This window comes from Mesoplodon mirus, assembly GCF_964341445.2.
Source record: "Mesoplodon mirus genome assembly, chromosome: 16".
Taxonomy (NCBI): Eukaryota; Metazoa; Chordata; class Mammalia; order Artiodactyla; family Ziphiidae; genus Mesoplodon; species Mesoplodon mirus.
Window position 1 is genome coordinate 9790626 of NC_138992.1, and position 22013 is coordinate 9812638.

The 22013-nt window shown below is 40.9% G+C and overlaps 1 protein-coding gene across 3 annotated transcripts in view; it reads left to right on the forward strand.

Moving 5' to 3' along the window:
- Positions 1-22013, forward strand: part of ADCY8 (adenylate cyclase 8) — a gene marked incomplete at its 5' end in the record, with an annotated part of 218088 nt that overhangs the window by 161489 nt on the left and 34586 nt on the right. For all 3 annotated transcript variants that reach the window (XM_082601266.1, XM_082601267.1, XM_082601268.1), the window contains 2 exons: positions 10618-10790; positions 18643-18721. In XM_082601266.1, coding sequence (XP_082457392.1) covers positions 10618-10790; positions 18643-18721 — 252 coding nt within the window. The remainder of the gene's footprint in view (positions 1-10617; positions 10791-18642; positions 18722-22013) is intronic.

Consider the following 22013-nt stretch of genomic DNA (forward strand, 5'->3'; position numbering starts at 1 on the left):
GTCATCATATATGGTATAAAGTATAGTTTATTTCTGAACTGGAGCTTGCCAAATACTAAAAAAGAGTGAAGATACAGGAAACGACCGTGAAGAAAGCTGTGTCCCAACTACAATTTGAGAAGTGTCTAAGAGGGGAGCAAAGAGACATAGGTTTGTAAAGTGAATGACAGGCACATGCACAAACCATTCCCATCATCTCAAACACCAGAATGAGGTTCTCGGGAGGCTCAACGGGAAGATCTTCATTTTACAATCGAGCCCCTTTGTTCTATGTTCTGGCACATTTGAATGACTAGTCAACTATACTTGCAAGAACAATCAGAGTATGCTATGGTTTTAAAGGGTCCCTGAGAACCAATTTTCCCTAGAAGTATAATCATCTGTGTCTTTGTATCCTGGCACTTTCTCCCATTTCTCCCCCATGAATTCAGGTCCTACCCAGCCTTCAAGCCTCTCTTTTTCAAGTAGACCCAATCCCTTCAGATTACTTCCTGCCAGTTCACATATCCTTAAGGCATCACCTTAGTACCCTCACTCCATCCTTTCTATAATTTATCTAACTAGAACATTTTTTCCAACCTTTCAAATTTATAAATTGCTTTAAGGAGAAAAGACAGTATTGTATAGTTTTCGACATTACCTTAAGGGCCCAGCACAGGACAGAGCCCACAGTCTATTTAATAGTTTTCCTTTAAAACAGATGTATTTCCAGTGGAGTAGCAGAAACAAGATTTGCCTTGCCACCTGAAACAGCTTAAAAATAAATAAATACGTGAAACAATAGTTTTCAAGACACTGGGCATCAGGTATTGAAGGACAGCAATCCCTGAAAAACAAGAAGCAAATTAAGTGAGCCCTGTGATTGCCAGAGCTGTATCTTGCTCTTTTTTTTTTTTTTAATTTTGTGGCCACACCACGTGGCATGTGGGATCTTAGTTCCCTGACCAGGGATCGAACCCACACCCCTGCAGTGGAAGTGCTGGGTCTTAATCCCTGGACAGCCAGGAAAGTCCCATGTATCTTGCTTTAAGAGATGTTGTTTTCAGACTGGCTCAGGTTGGAAGAACACACACGGACCCCTGTGCACCTCCCAGATTTGAGGAGACAGAGCCGAGCATCTGGGGGGACCAAGGTGGCTAGAGTTTGTAGGACTCACTACTAGAGAGAAGAAAGCTGCAGAGACAGAGAAAAACTCAGAGATCTGCAGAGGGTCCGATCAGTGCATGCATGTGAGGACGCTAAGCAATGCTTGGGAAAGAACCATCTGAAAGGATTAGTGCCCAGCGCTCACACAGGGCTGGGAATAGTGTCTTTTCCCAGCAGCCAGACTGAAAAACATCATAATTCATGGGACATTAAGTAGAGCCCTCAGATGAGTCTTGCTTCAGTAGTATACAGTAATTATCCCTAGATTATACGCTGCTCTATTTCCTCCTAAAACATCTTAGAAGACTGAAAGTCTAAGAAGACTTTTCTTCTTTCTTTTTAAGATCAAACTGTTTATTTTGTGTGTGTGTGCATTACAAAAATGAAAATAAATCCAATCAGATAATGAAATAAACATATAGGGCAATCAGTCTTTAAGTAGGGATAAATTACTGTAAAAGAAATGAGTCCTAGATAGTTTTCCCTTCAAGTCAAGCGTTTTGTTGCTTAATAAACTTCTTGTTTAAAGAAATAATAAGAAATATCTTATATTAGAAAATATGAAGTTATATTTCTATATTGGAAAAGAATGTTCATATCAGCCTTCTTTGTAATAGCCAAAAACTGGAAACAACCCAAATGTCTATAAACAGATAAACAAACTGTAGACTATCCATCCAGTGAACTACTGCCCATCAGGAGTAAGAAATGATCTATGGCTATATGTGCAATAACATGGATGAATCCTAAGATCATTATGCTGAAGAAAATAAGCAAAAAAAAAAAAGTATGCATTTTCATGGTCCCACTGATCTAAAACTCTAGAAAATGCAAATTGATATGTAATAGCAGAAAGAAATCAGTGGTTTCCTGGCTTGGGATGTGGGAGGGAGGAATTATAAAGGGATACAATGAAACTCATGCTGCAAGTGTTCATTTTCTTGATTGTGATGGTTTCATCAACTTATGCAAATACTAAAGCTCATCAAATTGTGTACATTAGATATATGCAGTTCATTGTAGGTCAATCATAACTCAATAAAGCCATTTAAAAAATTAAGTACAAAAGAGGAATCAGAAAGACAGAGACAAGAGGGAAGCAGAATTACAGAGAGTCTGTTAGAAACCTGTAGTCAGAACATTTTGGCTTAAATTGCAGTCCTGATGCTTATAACTGTGGTCTTGAGCAACTTACTGAAGCTCTTTTGAGCCTCATTTCCACACTGAGGATAACAGCTGTGCCTGCCTCACAGGGTTGTCATGAGACTTAGATTGATAGAATATATGTATACACTTACTATAGTTCCTGGTACATAATAAATGCTCATTAAACATCAGTCATCTTGATGATGATGAAGAAGATGAGAGAAGAAAGGGGGGAGTTAAAAGAGGAAGATAAAAGGGAGAAAAAGCAAAAAGGAGCAAAAAAGCAGGAAGAGAAACAATGAAAAGAGAAGAGAGAATCAGTGATAATAAAGCAAATAAGCAGATTTCTTTTAATTCCAAAAGTGACTGTACAAATTGGTGCTCCCCTAAACTCTTGCCTTCATTTCTCAGGTTAACACCTCAGGTAGGAATCAGAACCTTAAGTGATTTTGAAGGAAAATGTATTCATTGTGGTCTAAAATCCCCAGCAAGTATTCAGGATAAAATTAGATTTTCCCAAGCTTCCACAGTGGCTGTCCCACCAAGTAAGTCAAACAAAGAATAAATGTCAAATAGCTCCACTGTAATTTCAGAACTTTTCCTAGTTGAACAGAGGGATCTTATATAAGCTCATTTTGCTTCTACACTGAGCCAATTTTAGGTTATGGCGAAATACACAGAGGACATCATTTTGTTTTTTCCCAAATGATAATTTTTGGAATTGCCTTTCCTCACAAAGTGCCAAAAGCCATAATAACAAAACATGATCCAAAAAACCATTCCCGTCTCACTGAAGCTTAGATTCCAAGGCTTTAAGGACATTAATTGTGCCTGGGAAACAGAATAGGCTTGAATGACAGAGGCTGTGTGGTGACATAGAATGAGCAAGCACTCTTCTTTTGCCATTTACTAGCTGTGTAGTCTTGGGCAAGTCACCTAACCTCTCTGAGCCTCAGTTTCCTCATCTGTATAATGGGATTATTAACAATACTACCTATCTTATAAGATTGGTTGGGTGACAGATAGAGATAATATACATAAAACATTCATTGAATGTTAACTTCTTCTCTCCCTCTCTTTCTTGAAGACTTTGGTAACTAAGAGTGAATAGTGCCTTCCCAAGAAGAGATTTGAATTTAAGGAAGAAGATAGGGATGTAACAAATTTTTTTTAAATGCACAAGACTTTATGCTCTAAACATGAGGTTATCTACATAATCATGTATACATCATGTGACTAAAAATCCGAACAGGCCCCAGTTTCATAGCAATATCAATCTCCTATCAATTATTTACAAAATGGTGACCACCATGAGTTGGATCATTCTCAGGGAGCCAGACCCTTCCAGACCCTCACTTGTTACCCAGGCCAAGGGAGTGGCCTTGGAGAGCATGCACATACTCAAACAATGCCACCATGGTCCTCTTTGCTAATTGTTCTTAGCTGAAAGCCTATGCTTCCTAGGTATGTTCAACAATGTCAAGTCATTATCCTCTGGGAACAAATTTAAGTTTTGAAAGTCACCAAGATGAGTGATCTGGCTGGACATCACTGTTTAGGAATCAAATACAGAGAGACTGCATTTTTGGTGTTTTTCAAAAATGGACTCTGAAAATAATTTACAGAGATCTGAGCTCAGTCATCAAAGATGCATGGTCAGGACAAGCACATAGTCCCCCAAGGTGACTACGTTGAATTGACCAATAACAATCATCAAGAGAAGCATCATTCTTATATTAAAAAAAAGTTAGGTAGTGATGTCTTTCCATAAGAAATAGTTATTTCCCTGCTCATTGATTCAGTTTTGCTTCATAGTTATACTGAGTCATCATTTGTGGACAGCATTAACATAGCTATGTCTTTCTGTGCATTATTATGAGGTAAAAATAGTGACTGGAGCTGCAATCCCTTCTAGGAAATAACCAGAAGGGTACACCTTCAACCCAAGTCAGACACAGACAGCACATCTGCTTGTGGAATTTAAATGCAGTTTCAACAGATCTAAGTTAGTAACTCTAAGGTGCTAGAGAACATTCATCATTCTTCCTCTAGTATTGGGGAGGAAAGGGGAGGTCAACCATGGAAACCAGGATCTAGAACAAGCCAAATCAGAGTAAGATTGTACCAGAGCGCCACACACACATAAAATTCCTTTTCCCCTGCCTAATACACCCTGCCTAATACAACCAGGAAACAGCTTGGAGGGTCAGATCATTTATCTCCACTCAGCACCCGGGGTGGCCCCAGGTTCATGCCAGCCTCATTCCTGGGCCATGAGAGAGCTCAGAGCTCAGGGAGAGGCAGAGAAGCCCTGTCGTTGGCCCATGTGCCCTTCACTGTTCTGCTTGTACCCAGACTTGCAATTGCAAAGAGTTAGATTTTGTGTGAATCAGGAAGTTGGGATCTTTTCTTTGAATGACAGTGACTCCCCAAAATTATCTGCTCTCTTTCCTTCTAGTTCTGTGAGTTCATAATGCCACGGGATTTTGGCAGCAACCAAATGGGTACAGACACTCCAGTATATAGTACACATGTGGGCAGATGCTCAAGACCTTCTTTGAGTTATTGTGTAAAATTCTTCTTCCTCCTTCTTCTCTAAGAGGAAAATGTGCACATAGAGCTAAGGTAATTTACGATGCATTATGACAATGTCCTGGCATTAGGATGGTGCCTTCCAGCCTGGAACAATTCTTGCTGCCCAACAGGTCCTCAATCAACCGAATGAAGAAAACCGAATGTGTGGTTTAGTTTGTTAAATGCTCACTTCAAGGAAACAGACTATTGCTCCCCTTAGCACTTTTTCAAGACATGGGACTCCAATTTTCTTCAGTACAGACTTAGAAGAAATTCTTAATTTGTAATTTCCCAACTCAATATATCATCTGAGAGAAGAAAACCTTGAGTATTAAGCAGAGGAGTGTTACAGTACTTCATCCATCTTCTGTAAAATGGGCATAAGAATAGCACCTGTCCTTGGGTCATTTTAAGGATTAAATAAGGTGAAGCATAATAAAGTCATTCATAGAGTACCTTGCACAGAACACATGCCCAACAAAATGCTTAGTTATTGTTATTGCATCTGTCTTCCACTAACTTACCCCTGATGCATAGGCATCCACACTGCCAGCTGATCCCCCATCTTACCTAGAGTTCATCTAATATAAGAACCTCTAACCACATAACATCTTCATTGAAGACGTTAGTCCATCTTCTACCTACATTTCAACCTAGTTACAAAAATGCCTGTGACCTCTTTTTCTTATTGAGGTACAGTTGATTTACAATATTATATTAGTTTCAGGTATACAACATAGTGATTCAAAATCTAATCCAATTAACATTATTATAAAATATTGGCTATATTCTCTGTGCTGTACAATATACCCTTGTAGCTTATTTAGTTTATACATAGTAGTTTGTACCTCTTAATCCCCTACCCCTATCTTTTTTTAAATTACTTTTTGTTGGAGTACAGTTTCTTTACAATATTGTGTTAGCTTCTACTGCACAGCAAAATAAATCAGCCATACATGTACATATATCCCCTCCCTTTTGGATTTCCCTCCCATTTAGGACACCACAGAGCATGAAGTAGAGTTCCCTCTGCTATACAGTTATGTTCCCGTCAGTTGTCTATTTATACATAGTATCTTTTTCCTAATTTGGGCACCTTTTTTTCCTAACTAGGGCACCAAAGTGCTGATACCCTTTACAGCATCCAATCTTTTTATTTTTCTGATCAAAAAAAAAAGTGTCAATATTGGGTCTCTTCTTCCCTCAGAATACATAACTTATCTGTTCCTTTTCTTAGAAGATTGCTGGAAACTTTGCCCAGTATCTAACATTTCTCATATAAACCCTGGCATTATTATTTTTCATCATTAAAAGATCTAGGAAGAAGCAGAGAACCCCATTACTAAATGGGATACAGAGTCCTTGGGAATACAGGGAATACATTTGAATATATTTGATACGGCGTGTTGCAATCAGGTTAAAGGACATTATAGAGAGCAGTAACTCATTTGAATGCTGTGTTGTATCTGTGTACATAGTTTGCATTGTTGTAATTATAGTTTATATAAAATTCTGTGTCCTTCTTTCCAGGTGTAAATTATTTTGAAAATATTTTCTCTGTTACCGTTTAAACGCTCCTCTCAAAACCTTTGTCTGTGGGGGTTTTTCTTCTTTGGACTATATGTTTTTTCACTACTATCTCCTAATTCCCCTCCTCATGCCCCCAACAATCCCTAATCGATGTCCTTACTTCTCTTCTTCCACAGCCCCTCAAATATGATAGTCTCTAAATTTTAGTCTCTCTTCTGTCTTTATTCATTATATTCTTCTTGGGTGGTGTCTTCCACACCTGTGAGCTCAGCTGAACAATGTGTGTCTCGAGACCCCCAATGTCTTCTGAACCACAACCTCGTGTTTGTAGATGCTCACAAGAGTCCTTACTGAATCATCCCTTTGGTACCTGAAGCTTGAGGGACCTAAAACTGAACCTGTTCCCTTTCGCCCATCCTTTTTCTGTTGTTTTTTTTTCTTAGTAGGTTAATCCAAGCTGGGAATGTTAGCACCACTTCTGACTTCTCTTTTCCTCACTCCCAAATCACCTTTTATCTCTTAGGGCTAAGCCAAGACCTCTAAGTCTACTGGGTAGATCTCCTACCTTGTCCTTAAATCTTCACTTTTCTTCTTTTTTTTTTTTTTTTTTTTTTGAGGTGCGCAGGCCTCTCACTGTTGTGTCCTCTCCCGTTGCGGAGCACAGGCTCCGGACGCACAGGCTCAGTGGCCATGGCTCACGGGCCCAGCCGCTCCGTGGCATGTGGGATCTTCCCGGACCGGGGAATGAACCCGTGTCCCCTGTATCGGCAGGCGGACTCTCAACCACTGCGCCACCAGGGAAGCCCAGCTTTTCTCCTTTAATTACAATCCATCTTGTACTCTTCCCTTCCACAACCTGTTTCTAAAGCACTGAGCTAATGAATCCACTACAAACATGAAACCCATTCATGGCTCCTTGTGGAATAAAGTACACACTTCTCTGTGAAACATGCAAGAGTTTTTGCAATGTGGCTTTGCCTCCTATTCCTGCCTTATCACACCTATGAACCCCTATACCTAGGGTCCATTCAAGGGACACTCTAGGAGCTGTGGACCTTCTAAGTTCCTGAGGTAACTTAAAAGAACACAGAAACTATTTGTTGTTTAACAGAAACTTGGGAATTGCACTGAATTCAGCACCCTCCCAAGTTATAGGAAGCATACAGTTGATGGGTCCAGACCCAAATGAAAGAGAAGGGTTTTCACAAAGCTTTCACGAAGTGGTAACACTTCTGTTCTTCTCCCATTTCCTGGTCCCACCCCCACTATTCATTCGAGACACAAAAGAAACAGATGAGAAGCTCCTAATGTTATTTTTCTAGGTGCCTCATTCCTTTGATGTCTTGTGGTTTACAGCATCACCGGAAGGTTCAGCTTTATACTTTAAAGTAGAAAGTTGCCTAAACCATGCAAGGCAGTGAGTGGCCTGATTCCTTTCAATGGATTGGCAAGAGCACCCTAACACAATTGGTTGAGGCCACAAAAAGAGAAAGATCCGTTCGACCATTGTGCAAATGTGTGACTATATTTAGCTATTACACTTTCAGAAGTCTTGTTAGAGAAAGGAGGGCAACACATTTGAAACCTGCCTGCCTATGTTACTAGTTCTACTTAGGATCAATTTTATGATTCTCTAATGTACCCAAGGAATTCATTCTCCTATAGCTTTGTTCCTTTATACCTTTCAGTTCCCTCCATCCTGTCCTTCCAGAATGTTCTTCCTGTTCCATTTTCTGTCATGTAAAATCCAATCCATCCTTGAGATCCTATTCAAACTCAGCTCTCCTATAAAGCCTTCTCCGCACTTGCTTCCTCCAGACAGAATGGACTCCTTCTGCCTCTGTATTCCCATCGCATTGGATCACATTCCTGAAAGATCATTTTCCACAGGATGCTACCAGAGGCATTTTTGTCTATTTCACATTTTAGACCATGAGTTCCTTTAGACCTGGGCCATCTCTTTGAATTCCCAGTGCCTAGCACCCTGCCATGATTATGACATGCATGCAATAAATGCTGGTTACATTTTTAAAATTTCACTGTTGTGCCCTCATAAGTTTTTGCTCAAGAGCACAATCATTTCAATGACTTTTGACCTAATAAGTGATTCATAATTTGCATTGAAAAAGCCATGCATGACCATTTGTTGTGATGCAGGTAACAATGAAACAGGACCCCTCAGATCTATTCCTCTTTCCTCCATTTGTTTAAATGGAAGATCTTGGGAGTTTCTCTGGATGGAGAAAATAAACTCTGAGCAATGAACTTATTATTGCCTGCTCACTTCACTCACAGCTTCTTTCACAGAGGCATCAAGATGAGTTAACCTAAAAATCTTGCCAAGGGAAGATCTTAAAGGAGAGTTGAAGAAGCTTATCATCCTATTGGAGACAAGGACATAATTGGATTTATTAGGAAAGGAAGAGACAAAAGTAAAGGACTCCCCAAACACTGGGCCCCTTAAGGGCAGGGCAGTGCCTTATTCATTTCTGAGTCCACCCCGGTGCACCATAAAGGCACTGGTCCTTGGCCCTCAGGGGGGAACTTATTCAGGGTGTTGTACATATTTGTTGATATCACTGTTTGTTGAAAGTAGACCTGAGTGAGTCAGCTTGACTTAAAAAGTCAGCATTCATGCCTTCAGTAGTTGCTCTGGGATTTCCAGAAATTCTTATGCCTCTGCCCATACAGAACTTGTCTCTTAGTGTAATGGGAGAGGGAAGACAACCGGTTGTTGGAAAGAACCATGCATAACAAGGCTGGAATGGGTTTTAGAAATTATTAAGCCCAGTATGCCCACTAGAGTTACGTTTACATGCACAGATTGTACCCAGATATCCTAGGTGCCACTTTCTAGTTATGAGAACTTGAACAATTTACTTAAGCTGTATGAGCCTCAGTTTCTTCACTTGTAAAATGGAAATTATGATTCCCATCTTGACCAGTTACTTTGAAAATTAGAAGAGAAGACAGTGTGTATAAAAATCGAAGCACCGCCACCAAGTGGGCCTTTGATAATGCAAGTTTTATTCTTTTTTCCTACTGGATACTCAGAATCCAAACCTACCGTCCAGAATGATACATGGGATACTTCTATAAGGGAATGGGTTGCAACACTTCCTACAGAAGGCTGAAATCAAGCTGGGCAGATTGACACCTGGGGGCTACTCCAATATTATAGCTCTTGGGTGTTTCCCAGCTGGCCTATTGAGCAGCTACTTCTAATAAGGAGTGGCAGGACTTCCCCCGTGGTCCAGTGGTTGACTCTCCACTTCCACCGCACAGGGGATGGGTTTGATCCCTGGTCGGGCAAGTTCCACATGCTGTGCAGGGTGGCCCCCCTAAAAAAATATGGAGTGACAGATATTATGCTGGGCTGTGAAGGATGCTATGGAGGAATGAGGCCGTATCCAGAAGCACCTGGAGACATGCATGAAGGCTTCTCAGAGGAGAGGACACCTGAGCTAATGCTTGTGAGAGAAGTAAGGCTTAATCACATGGATGAAACTTGAGAAACAGGGCACTGGAGATGCAAAGCACTGAGGTACGGGAGAGCAGGGAAAGACCTATGGGGGAGAGCCAATAGATAGTGAGGCTGGAACATATGTTGGGATTTGGAAAGTGAAAGGAAATCTGATATATGATGGTCTTGAGAGTTTTGCCATGCAGGAAGGAGAATATAATTTGCGGGAATGGAGAGCAATGAGAAGACTTCAAGTTAAGGAGTGACATGATCAGATCTGTGTTGTGGAAATACTGGATGGAGAATAATAGTGTGTATTCAGTAGGGATTGGGAGCTAGAAGCTGACAGAGCTGCCAGAAAACTGTTGCAAACTGTAGGTGAGAGCTGAAACAGAAACAGGGCAGAAGGAGCAAAGTGGATGGATGTGCAATCTCTTAAGGAAGTAGAATCTACAGACTTAGGATGACTTGGCTGTGGAATGTGGGGGAAAAGAAAGGCAACAAAGATGAGAGACCAAGGTTTCTGGCTTGAGGAATGGTGCAAATGGTTCCCCCAAGAATAGGGAACAGAGGTTTGGGCGGTGGTAAGGAAGTGATGAGTTCAACTTGGGACCTGTTGAATTTGAGGATGGCCTGAGACCTCCAAATGGAGATGCTCAGCAAACATCTGTATAAAGAGACCCACTGGAATCCATGACTAGGAGAACGAGCCTCCCATGTTCCTGTTGAATCTGACCACCTACCTTCTCTGTTTTCAGTACTTTGTCTTCACGGGGGTGTTGGCCATGGTGACCTGTGCGGTTTTCCTCCGACTTAACTCTGTCCTGAAGCTGGCTGTGCTGCTGATTATGATTGCCATCTACGCCCTGCTGACCGAGACCATCTATGCAGGACTCTTTCTGCGCTATGACAACCTGAATCACAGTGGAGAGTAAGTGCCCATCACTGTGTTCAAAAAGTGCTCAACTTTCAGTGGGAAATGGAACCATTGGGAAAATGATCGAGGTAGAGTTATCAAAATTTGGGGACTTAAGGAATATCAACATATTTCTTGTTGGGTACACTCTCTGGATTACCAGTTTAGGCAAAATTCCTAGTTTTCCATTTTATCCTGTATATTCATTACAGATTGATTAATGAATTAAAGTTTGGACTAAACCATAGCTCAGGTCTCCCCAGATCTAATAGTTGATGACTCCTTCAACTTTAATAGCTCTAAGATTTGTAGGGTCTGATTATAATTTTGCTGTAGCACTATTAGTAATAGCAGACATTGTGCATTGAGCAGTTACTATACTCCTTGCATTTTGTTATTTTTGAAATATAGAAAAATACCAAAAATTAACTTAGCCTAGATTCCTTAGAGAACAGAGCCTGAGGCAAGCATGAAGTGCTAATGCAAACCCAGGGCAGCAAAACTGAGGGAAAAGAGACGTGAAGAAGAAAAGGATGGGAAGCAAATACAAGCAAATGCCATGTTGTGCTGACCCCATGAATTGCGAAGCTGGTGCCTTGGAAGATGCGTTCATTTGGCCAATTGAAGTATCTCTAGGGAAGGTAGGGAAGTGTCACAAACAGAGGAGGGGAGAGGAATCTACTGGCTCCTGCTCTCCTCTTTCTCCCATTAGTCTCAGTTCATCTCTGGATGTACTTACTGGTGACATCACTTGGCCATTTCCACAGCCCTTGGGGAAACCAGATCCCACAACTGCCTTATGGAGCTTCATGGGAGCCAGAAGTGATGGAAAGAGCCAGACACTGAGCATGTTGCTGATTGGCCTCGGGGGTGGGAAGCACATTGGTCTCACTGAGACCAGAACAGGTGGCCAACAGGCTGAGAGAAAGATGAGGTCAAGTTAGTTCAAGAAGGGACTTCCCTGGAGGTCCAGTGGTTAAGACTCTGTGCTTCCACTGCAGGGGGTGTGGGTACCATCTCCGGTCAGGGAACTAAGATCCCACATGCCATGTGGTGCAGCCAAAAGTTTTTTAAAAATTAAAAATTGAAAATGAAAATGAAAAAAAAGCTAAGATAGTTCAAGAAGCCTCAGAAAATGTGCCTGATGCTAATAATGTGCACATCTATGAACCAACCCCTGGAAATAAACAATGCTAGCAATTAGTCATGTTTCTTTCTGCATTTTTAAAAGGATAAGGTTATTTCAGATATTGTTGACGTTCCCTTTCCCAGCATTGTTCTTTTATCCTCCTCCCAAGAGTCAACTTCTAATGCACTTAATATATATGCTTCCCATCCATGTGTTTTATATATATTTAGTTTTGTCTGTATTATAAGTTATTTATAAAATTCTTGTGTTGCCATGCAATATAGTATTTTTTAGATGCATCCAGCTTCGTATCTACAGATCTGATTCATTTTATTTTTTTTTTGAATTTTATTTTACTTTATTTTTTTATACAGCAGATTATTAGTTATCTATTTTATACATATTAGTGTATACATGTCAATCCCAATCTCCCAATTCATCCCACGCACCCCCCACTTTCCCCCAAAATATGTTTATCCTTTGACCTATTAAAAGGTTATCAGTACTTCAGTGATCATCATTGAAAATGTCTCCTGAGGTTTAGATCTAAAAGCACACTAGCTGGAGTATAGGGTATCTGCATTTTCCATGTTTTAAAATATTGCCAAATGGCTCTCCAACAAGATTGGAACAATTTCTCTCTTACAGGCAGCGGTCCTTGTAATTCTTGTTGAATTCCTGAGTGAGAATTTTATCTCATTATTTTCGATAGTATTTCCTTGATCATGAGTAAATTTGTGCATCGTCTTTGTTGTTGTTTATTGACCATTTTCAGTAAACTTCCAGGTCATGTCTTTTGCCTGGTTTTTTATTAGGTGGTTTGCCTTTTTCTTACTAGATTTGTAAAGGTTCTTCACAAATTCTAGGTACTAATTTGTGTCTGTTACACATCTGCATCATCCACTTTATATCCGCTACCTTATTTAACCCTCACGGCAACCGTCTGAGGAACACAGGCTCAGAGAGCTTCAACAATTACCCGCTTGCACATGGCCAGTAGGTAACAGATCTGGATTCAAACTCAGGTCTTTCTGGCTCCAAATTCCATGTTTGTAAATAATGCATACATCTCTCTTAAATCAAGATGAAGAATCTCTCACCGTATGCCTAGGGTTCAAAGAAAGTCAAAACAGTTTCAAATTAGGTAAAATAGTTAGTGCCAAGAGATGTCCCATGGCCAAGCAGAAGCCAGCACAAAAGACAGCCAAGAGATTTATGAACCAAATAGGCCACATTGGTAGTAGAAATAAAAATTAAACCATCTAAAATCTATTCATTCAGAGGAAAACACAGCACTAATGGAACAAGCCAGGGCTTTGGCTTCAGATCCACACTCTGTTGCATTGGAAAGTCTCTCCCCAACTCTGGACCTCACTTTACCCATCAGTGAAGTGGAGTAACTACACTCTGGTATGGGACTGCGTGAGGCTCTGATGAGCCTGGCACATAGTATGTGAGCAGTATCTGTTCATTCTTATCCCCTCCTTCATTTTTAGGAGAAAGATTTAGCTCTGAATTCTGTTTTGAGGTCTTAAGGAAAAACTGGTAGTTAAATTGTTAAGTAGGGTCATAAGAGTAAAGCATAATCCCAAATTCATTGCTGCTGACATTCAAGTGCTTTTCTCAGCTTCTTCCTGACTCAAGGTCAATTATCGGTTAGTCTTGTATTCACTCACACTCTGCTATCAACAGAATTAAATGAATAAGGAATGGAAGAGTTTTTTCTGCCTTCCCTCTCAGCTGCGTTATAAGTCAATGGGTCAGAAGTCAAACTGTGGATCCGTTTGGCAGTCACAGTCTGCTCATGCTGTTGGAATTTAACCAACCCCGTAGGAGTTCATATTGGTTCAGGGCATTTCTGCTGGTTGTTCCTGGGGGTCAGGTGCCTGGGAAAGTACAGAGAACCTGGCACAGGGCAGCCTGGCTGCATCCACACCGAGATGATCCCAAATACTGAGACTCTCTATCGTCTCATGAGGCCCCTCCCTGACAAGCCCCTGTCTCCGTGGATGACACTGAGCCCAAAACAGGGGAGGCACCCAATATCTTATCAGTCCCTAAAGATTCATCCTCCACAGCATCCCTTACAGGGAAGACTACATCATGACATTGGTGGGTACAAGTTTAGGAGCTAAACCACCTGTATTCAGATGCCATCTCCACCATCAACCAGCTGTGTGATCTTGAGCAAATTAATTAAAAGTGACGACCTCTCTAAGCCCTGCTTTTCTCATCTGTAAAGTGGGGATGATAAGAGTTCCTATGTTGTAGGAATATATGAGACGTCAAATGTGATCATGGAAACAGCACAAGGTCTGGCATAGCATAAGCACTTGATGAATACTAACAATTATTATCAGACATGACCCCTTCTATACCACAAATACTGCTGTTCTAGAAATATCCCTACTACCATCTCTGGACTGCTGTACCCTACCTGATCCCCCAGCCTGCACTCTCAATCCACCCTCCTCAAAGCCGTCAAAGCCATGTGGTCAACACATTATCCTTCTTAAAATCCTTAAGGGTCTCCCTATTGCCTCTAAGGAACAAAAAGTTCAACCTGCTTGTCAAGAACGTCCAAGCTCTCCCTGGAGTCCCATCGACTCCTCCACCCTTATCTCCTGCAGCTCCACAGGTCACCATTTATAGCCCGTATTCTAGCCACGGGAAACCATGTGCCAGTTACCAGATTCTGCACACAACTCCCCCGCCAACCCATCATACTCAAGGCCCTCCCCCCTCAGGGAAGCCCACTCTGATCATTCCTCATTTTCTAAGCTGTGCACATAATTTTTTATCATTGCACTTATCTCTGTCTGTTCCAATCTTTAATTGCCATGTCTTCCTCTTCCATTAGAATAGAAGCTTTGAGAGCAAGGGCCATTGCTCATGTTCATATTTTTGGCACTTAGTGGAGTATCTGGCAGCAGGTGTCCAATTAAATGTTTGTTGAATGAAATATGAGATGAATGAGTGACTGATGGAAATATTATTTCATTTAGAATCATATTACACTATTAGTTCACAGTAAGCTAAGTGTCATCCATCTACAACCCTATGATTTTTGCTCACCATTACCCATAAACCTTGTGCTCCCCATCCTGTAAACACAATTTGCTTTTGGACTTAAGTGTCATACCTTTGTTGTGGGCTTTCGTAGGCCCTGCAGATTCACAGATGAATACGACACTTAAGGAGCTTAGAGGCAAGTATTTATAAGTAAGTGCATGTAGGAGGGCATGATAGCTACAGAAAAAGCATCGTCGAGATCTGGATTGATAGCCAGCCTTCACCATTCACTAGATCTGTGAGTTGGAGTGTATCGTTTAACATCTGAGTCTCAGTTTCTGCTTTACTAAAATAGGGATAATAATATTTTAAGTGTTGCTATGACAATTAAAGCAGGCAATGTATGCAAAGTGTTATTAGAGGTATGACAAAATCAGCCCTAAGCAAATGCAGTCATTAATATGGCAACAGAATAAAAGATAAATTCAAACTGGCTGGTTTATTTTGGATTTCATGAGGGGAAGTGGGAGCTAATAGCTACATTAAGATTTGGCTTCAGGTGCTCAGTCGCTAATGCTCCAAACTTGGTGCCTGAGATGTGAATTCTCATCCTGGCTGGGACACAAATCAGCTGCGTGACCTTAAGCAAGTGCCTTCTTCTCTCTGGGCCTCGTTTTCAACCAATAAATTAAAAGGCTTGCAAGGACTATTATATTATGTATGGTACACATAATATGGAATTGGATGAATCCATTAAATTCACGTTGTAAAGTATTTAATTACACGGAATTATTTTCATAATACATACTAAGTACAAAAGTAGGTTACAAAACAGTATGAACCATACGGTTCTAAATTTGTAAACATGAATCTATTTTTGCATAAAGGAAAAGGAAATGACAGACACTGAGGTGATTCCAAAATATTAACCATTGTTTTCTCTGGGTGGTAGGCTGAAGGATAATTTTTATTTATATTTTTTTATTTGTGAATTTGTATTAGCTTCCAAATTCACTACAACTAGAATGAGTACTTCTATAATGATTAACACTCAAATTAAATGTGAATTTTTGTAAGACATCAGATAAGATGATCTCTAAAGATTGTGGTATCCTTGAGAATCACATTATTCTACGTGTTTTCACTTAATGTGTCCTTTTCTATGAGCATAGGGAGAGGATAGTATTAATTTAGTAATTTTGTTAATACAAATAAATTAGTTCAAAATGTCCTGGGTTTTATGTCTCTGACACCCAATATCTAGCAGATATTGTACAGATTTCAGCCATTTGGCTCTCTTTGGAATTTCTTCAAATAGTCATAGAAGCTACAAAAAAAGAAAAAAGAAAAAATCCCTTCTAAATTCAAATCACAGTTCTTTCTGGATGTTCTTTGGCCAGGCTGACTTACTGTGCATATTTTGTAGTCTCTACTCAGGTCATATTTTTTTCCATCTGAAATACATCCTGAAGACTCAAAGACCATTCATAATTCTCCTTTACTTCTCTTCTGAATTTGATTTGCCATCTCTCTATTTTTAGTCAAGCACTGCTTTCAAAATGATTCAAGAAGTGTTTATGTTTTCTCTTGAAAGTGTGTTTTAAGTGATAAATTGCTGAGCTTTAAAAAGTCTTCTGCATCACAAAGAAAAGGATATCAGAAGTGCCCGTCAGAGCAGGAGTTTATTCACGTGGAGCTAAACATAGGACATCTCCCATTCAAACTAAGCCGTGTGAACGAGTGATTTTGTAAAATGCCACCACTAGGGGCAAGATGATGTGCTGGGAGCTTTAAGGGGTAAAGAGAGGGAGACATGGGCCACACGCCATGCCAAACACGTTACCAAGATTTGGTCAATTAAGTCTCACAATTAGGGAGGTAAACGCACTTAGAGTCTTTCACAGGGCAACAAACTGAGGCTCAGAGATATTAAGGGGCTTGTCCAAGGTCAAACCACTGGTCAGCAGCAGACCTGAGATGGGAAGCTGGGTCTGCATGACTACAAAATTCATGACTTTTATTATTTTGTCAGGAGTCCACAAACTTCAGGGGCCAGAGAATTAATTGACATGAAGGAAAGGGTGGTACTGGAATGTGCCTGTTCCCCAAAGCAAGCACTATGGTGACTGTGACTGAACGAATGAATAAATGAGTCCTAGTGCTTAAAATTCTCGATTGACAATAGATGGCTCACAGTCCAACACTCTTCACTTCAGCCCTGGTGGTGGACAGCTCTAATAGATCTGAGTCTGCATGTGGCCTCACTTGTTATATGATATTTACTTATCCTCCCTACACTAGAGGCTTGTTAACCAGCTAGCTAAGCAAGATATATGTCTCATACCTATAGAATGCATCCCACCTTTTCCTCCCAAAGTCTTATCGACCTTTAATATCCAGCTCTTGAGTCTTCCCTGAATATCCAGCCTGGGTTACTTTCTCTTCCCATATATTCCTATGGTAACAAGAGTGTATCCCTACTAGGCAGTGTATCATGTTATGAAATTATCTGTCTGTTTGGTTCTTTCCTTTTCTGAACTGTTTTGAGGGCAAAGACAATGTGCCTTCTTCAGTTCTGTATCCTAGCATGTGCCTGGTACATAGTAGATGCTCAATAATTATATGCTTCACTGGAGCTACAGAAAAGAAATATAATAGTGAGTTTTATCTTTTATTAGCATCTTATCTCCAAGGAAAAGCAGATGGAGCTAGGAATTCACAAATCTGAATCTTGTTTTAGCCCACAGCGTTCCTTGGTCCCCTGGGTCCCCATGTGCACAATACCTCCCCAAGAGAAAGCACATTTCCATTCCTAAGTCCCTGTTCTACCTGGAGAGCTGGACTGGGGCTGGTCCTGTGTAAGCTGAGAGGGTCTTTTAGCATAAAGCTAGGTGAGAAGCTGGCCTTGGCAGCTGGGATCATGCTCCCATTTCCCTAAGCCCCATGCTACTCATGCTGGTCTCCAGTGAGAATAGAAAAGGGAAAGCTGGATATTGCCTGGGTGCAGCCATATTAGTGCCCATTCTACTCTCTCTGAGCACTGCGTCTCATCCACGATGGCCCCATTGTGTCCTTAACCACATCAGAGTTAAGTTACCTCTGAGTGAGTTCTGAGTATATGTATGCTTGTGGTTGGGAAGCTATAAAACAAAAGAGTAATGTGATCTGGCTTTAGTGATAAAAAATATTCTAGCAGCCATGTAGAAGAGAGATCAAAGAGGGTAACAACAGTGCCCAAAATTGAAATAGGAATTTATATGAAAACCTAAGTGTGATTCTTATAGCACTTAGAACAGGGGCTGCCACATAGCAAGTACCTTGCCTGCCTCTTAAATAGGATAACATCTAAAGAAAAAGAGGGGATGTTTGTCTTCACATGGATTTTGGTGACAAGAAAGTATAAGAGCTCTTTGAAATCTAGAAAAAGTGTTTTGCAAATAGAAGACATCATTATTAATGTAAGTTCATTGTCTAGATGCTGGATTCTAGAGTCTCCCAGCAGGTGTGATCTATGTGACCTCATACCCTTGGGGATCAACTGAGTTCTGAATTAGCCTGTATGAAAGCCTTATAGAGAAGCCCCTATCATATAGTGGGAGCTCAAAAAACAACTGCTTCTCTCTTTTTATCCCACTCCAGTCTGAACCAGTTTCCTAATGGGCCTCCTCGAACTCCCTCCATGGTTGTCGATAACCATGCCACCATTTGCATTTCTTCTTCCAACAGAGATTTCCTGGGGACCAAGGAGGCGTCACTCCTGCTGATGACCATGTTCCTCCTCGCTGTCTTCTACCATGGACAGCAGGTAATCTGACATTTCCCTCTAACTGCCTTGGATTACCTGGCATTTCCCATTGCCATAAAATTCACCTGAGAGGCAGCCACTCATCTCTGCAATAAATGACTTCTAGTTGCTTGCAGCAAGTGGTGATTCTTTTTTTTCTTCTTCTTCTTCTTCTTTTTTTTTTTTTTTTTTTTTTGTTTTTTTGTTTTTTTTCCTTTGGCCTCACTGCATGGCTTGCAGGATCTTAGTGTCCTGACCAGGGGTTGAACCCCAGGCCCCGGCAGTGAAGGCGCCAAGTCCTAACCACTGAACCTCCAGGGAATTCCCAGCAAGTTGTGATTCTTAAAGAATCAATTCCTAGTATGCACCACTTGATAAAAAACTAAGATGGAGATGATTTGGAGAGCAATATGGTTTTCATTCCCTTTAGGTATATCTCTTTCAATAAAACTATTGTTAAAAAAAAAAAAAGCTTTCAATTTCTGCCTGAGGCAAACTGGGACCCCTCCCAGTTCTATTACTATAGGAGTTGTGTAAACTAGGTAAACATTCAGGTTTGGGGTTTTTGTGTTTTAAGTTTTATTTTATACTGAAGTATAGTTGATTAACAATGTTGTGTTAGTTTCAGGTGTACAGCAAAGTGATTCCGTTACACATATACCTGTATCTATTCTTTTTCAAATCCTTTTCCCATTTAGGTTATTCCAGAGTACTGAGCAGAGTTCCCTGTGCTATACCGTAGGTCCTTGTTGGTTATCTGTTTTAAATATAGCCGTGTGTACATGTCAACCCCAAACTCCCAATCAGGTTTGAGGATCATCCAGGCCAAGGTTCCAATCCTGCCCTGCCTCCCAGAAACGTGTGGCCTTGGGCAAGTAACTTACCTCCCTGAGCCTCTGTTTCCTCCTCTCTAAAATAAGACAGTAATACCTGACTAGGGCTGTTTTGAAGCATCATTTGAGATGATTGTATGCAGCATTTTGAGCACTGCCTTACAGAAATAGAGGAAGCGCTTCATCACTGATTCGTCCTGAGTAGGTAAAGTGCCTACCGTATCGATGCCCTTCCCCATCTGCCAGGATCTAGGGTGGGCACCATGGATAGCGCTGTGCAAAATCCCATCCCTGGCCCCAAGGGCTCCTGTCTCCTGGAGGAGAGCGGACCCTAAATAATGCAATGGGGGATGTGCTATGTGTGGACCAGACTTGTTCAAGGACTTCAAGAGTCAAAGAAGCAGGAAATTATTCTGCATGGGAGCATCATAACAGGCTTCACCCAAGAGGTGTCACCTGCTCTCCACGACCAGTATGATTTCTCCATGCAGACTCAGACCATGAATTCAGTAACATTCCTCACCTGAGGAGATTCTCACTTTCTGGTAGAGCCAGGCCCTGTCTGCTTCACTGCTGTGCTGTGGATCCCAGTCCATCTCTCTTTGTGTGTGCTTTGAAAAAGTAACCAGGAAAGGAAAAAAAACAAAACAGGAAGACTATCAGCCAGAGCAGAAATAGAAACATACCACTGAGAAATCACCATGGAGACAGGGAGGTAACGCATCCTGAGAAACCAGGGATGAAACACTAAAAACCTAGAAGCTAAAGATACATACATAAGGTATTTGTGATAAAGCGGGATGGTAAAATGTAGTCAAGGGGAAAAAAGAGTAAATAAAACTTGGCAATCAAAGAAAAGGGGGTAAGAGTTAATATGTATCAAGCTCCTACTATGTGCCTGGCACTTCACCTGTGTTATCTCATTGGATCCTCTCAACAACCCTAATAGTCGTTATTATGGATCCTGTTTTACAGATGAAGACAGTCAGGCTACTCAGCTAGTAAGTGAGAGAACTAGAATTCAAACCCAGATCTGTCTCCAAAGCCCACCTTTCCACTTTCTAGATTGGGGAAAGACAGAAAGAATTGTCTGTGTATCTTCACAATGCCAAGGGCATTCAATCCTGCAATATGACCTTACCTTGCTTTTCAATTTTAGCTGAATTTATGGTGAAACAATAAGCCAAATGTCAAAGTCTGGCCATTTGCAGAATTCCTATATTTAGGTCTTAATGGTTTTCTATGACAGCTGGGGTCATGTCCTCCACATCTTGATGGCTTCTAGTTACAGGAGAGGACTCCTTAGTCTGACATGCAAATGACAACACCTTTGAGGGCCGTGAAGACAGAATCAGACAAGGCAATCCTATAGAAAAACATACGTACACTCCATCACACAGGTTTTAAACTGACAAGTGAGAAATTCTCAGAGATAGTCAAGAGGGAGCAAGTTCAGAGTAGGGGTCTTCGTTCCATAATGAGAAGGATGTTTCTATCTTCTCTGTGACCTAAAGGAATTACTTTGTCCCCTCTCAGTGCTCCCTTCCTCAAAACCTTTCTAACATTCTGATTCAGTTTATTCTACTCTCAATTTGTCCTGGGAAAGCAGATAACCTCATCACATGAAGATGGATATAAAGTAAGAATGTATAAGTGAATAGTGAGGGCCTGAGTGCTCAAGTGATATCTGATTTCTTTTTTCTTTTTAACTTTCAAAAGGTTTTGAAATTATGTAACCACATCCCATAACTGTAGCAGTTACAGATGTAAGCCTGGGAGTGGGGTAGGTGATATTCAAACCCCAACTCCCCCACTCAGGAAATATGTGACCTTCAGTAATTTAATTTTCTGTCTCAGTTTTCTCACCTATAAAATGGATATGATAATAACAAGTTTTATAAGTTTGTTATATACTATTACATGAGAATATGATTATAATATACCTCTCCCAGTGGTTTGCACGTAGAATAAGTGCTCAAAAATTGTGAGCTATTAATAGTTTACTCTGAAAGCAGGAGTCTGAGACAAACAGGGAAGTCCCTGGTGGTCCAGTGGTTAGGACTCTGTGCTTTCACTGCTGAGGGCCCGGGTTCAATTCCTGGTCGGGGAACTAAAATCCCACAAGCCATGCAGCACAGCCAAACAAACAAACAAACAGTGACAACAACAACACAACAAAGGAGAGAACACAACAAACAGAGAAAGTGTTATTATCCATTTGGTCCCAAGGCAGGAGCAGAGACTCAAGTCACTTGAGGTCACAAAGACAATAAGGAGGACCAGACAGAAGCAGGAATCCAAATGCTTGAACTTCTAGGTCCATTCACTTTCCACTGTGTTCCCCTGCCTGTCTGTTAGAGGATGCTTTCTGCAGGAGCGCGTCACTTCGAGTGTCATTTCATAACATCCATCAGAGTCCTGTTCATCTGGATCAAGTCCGTCTGCTCCTGGGTTTGCTACCAGCTTCCACCATTTTCCCT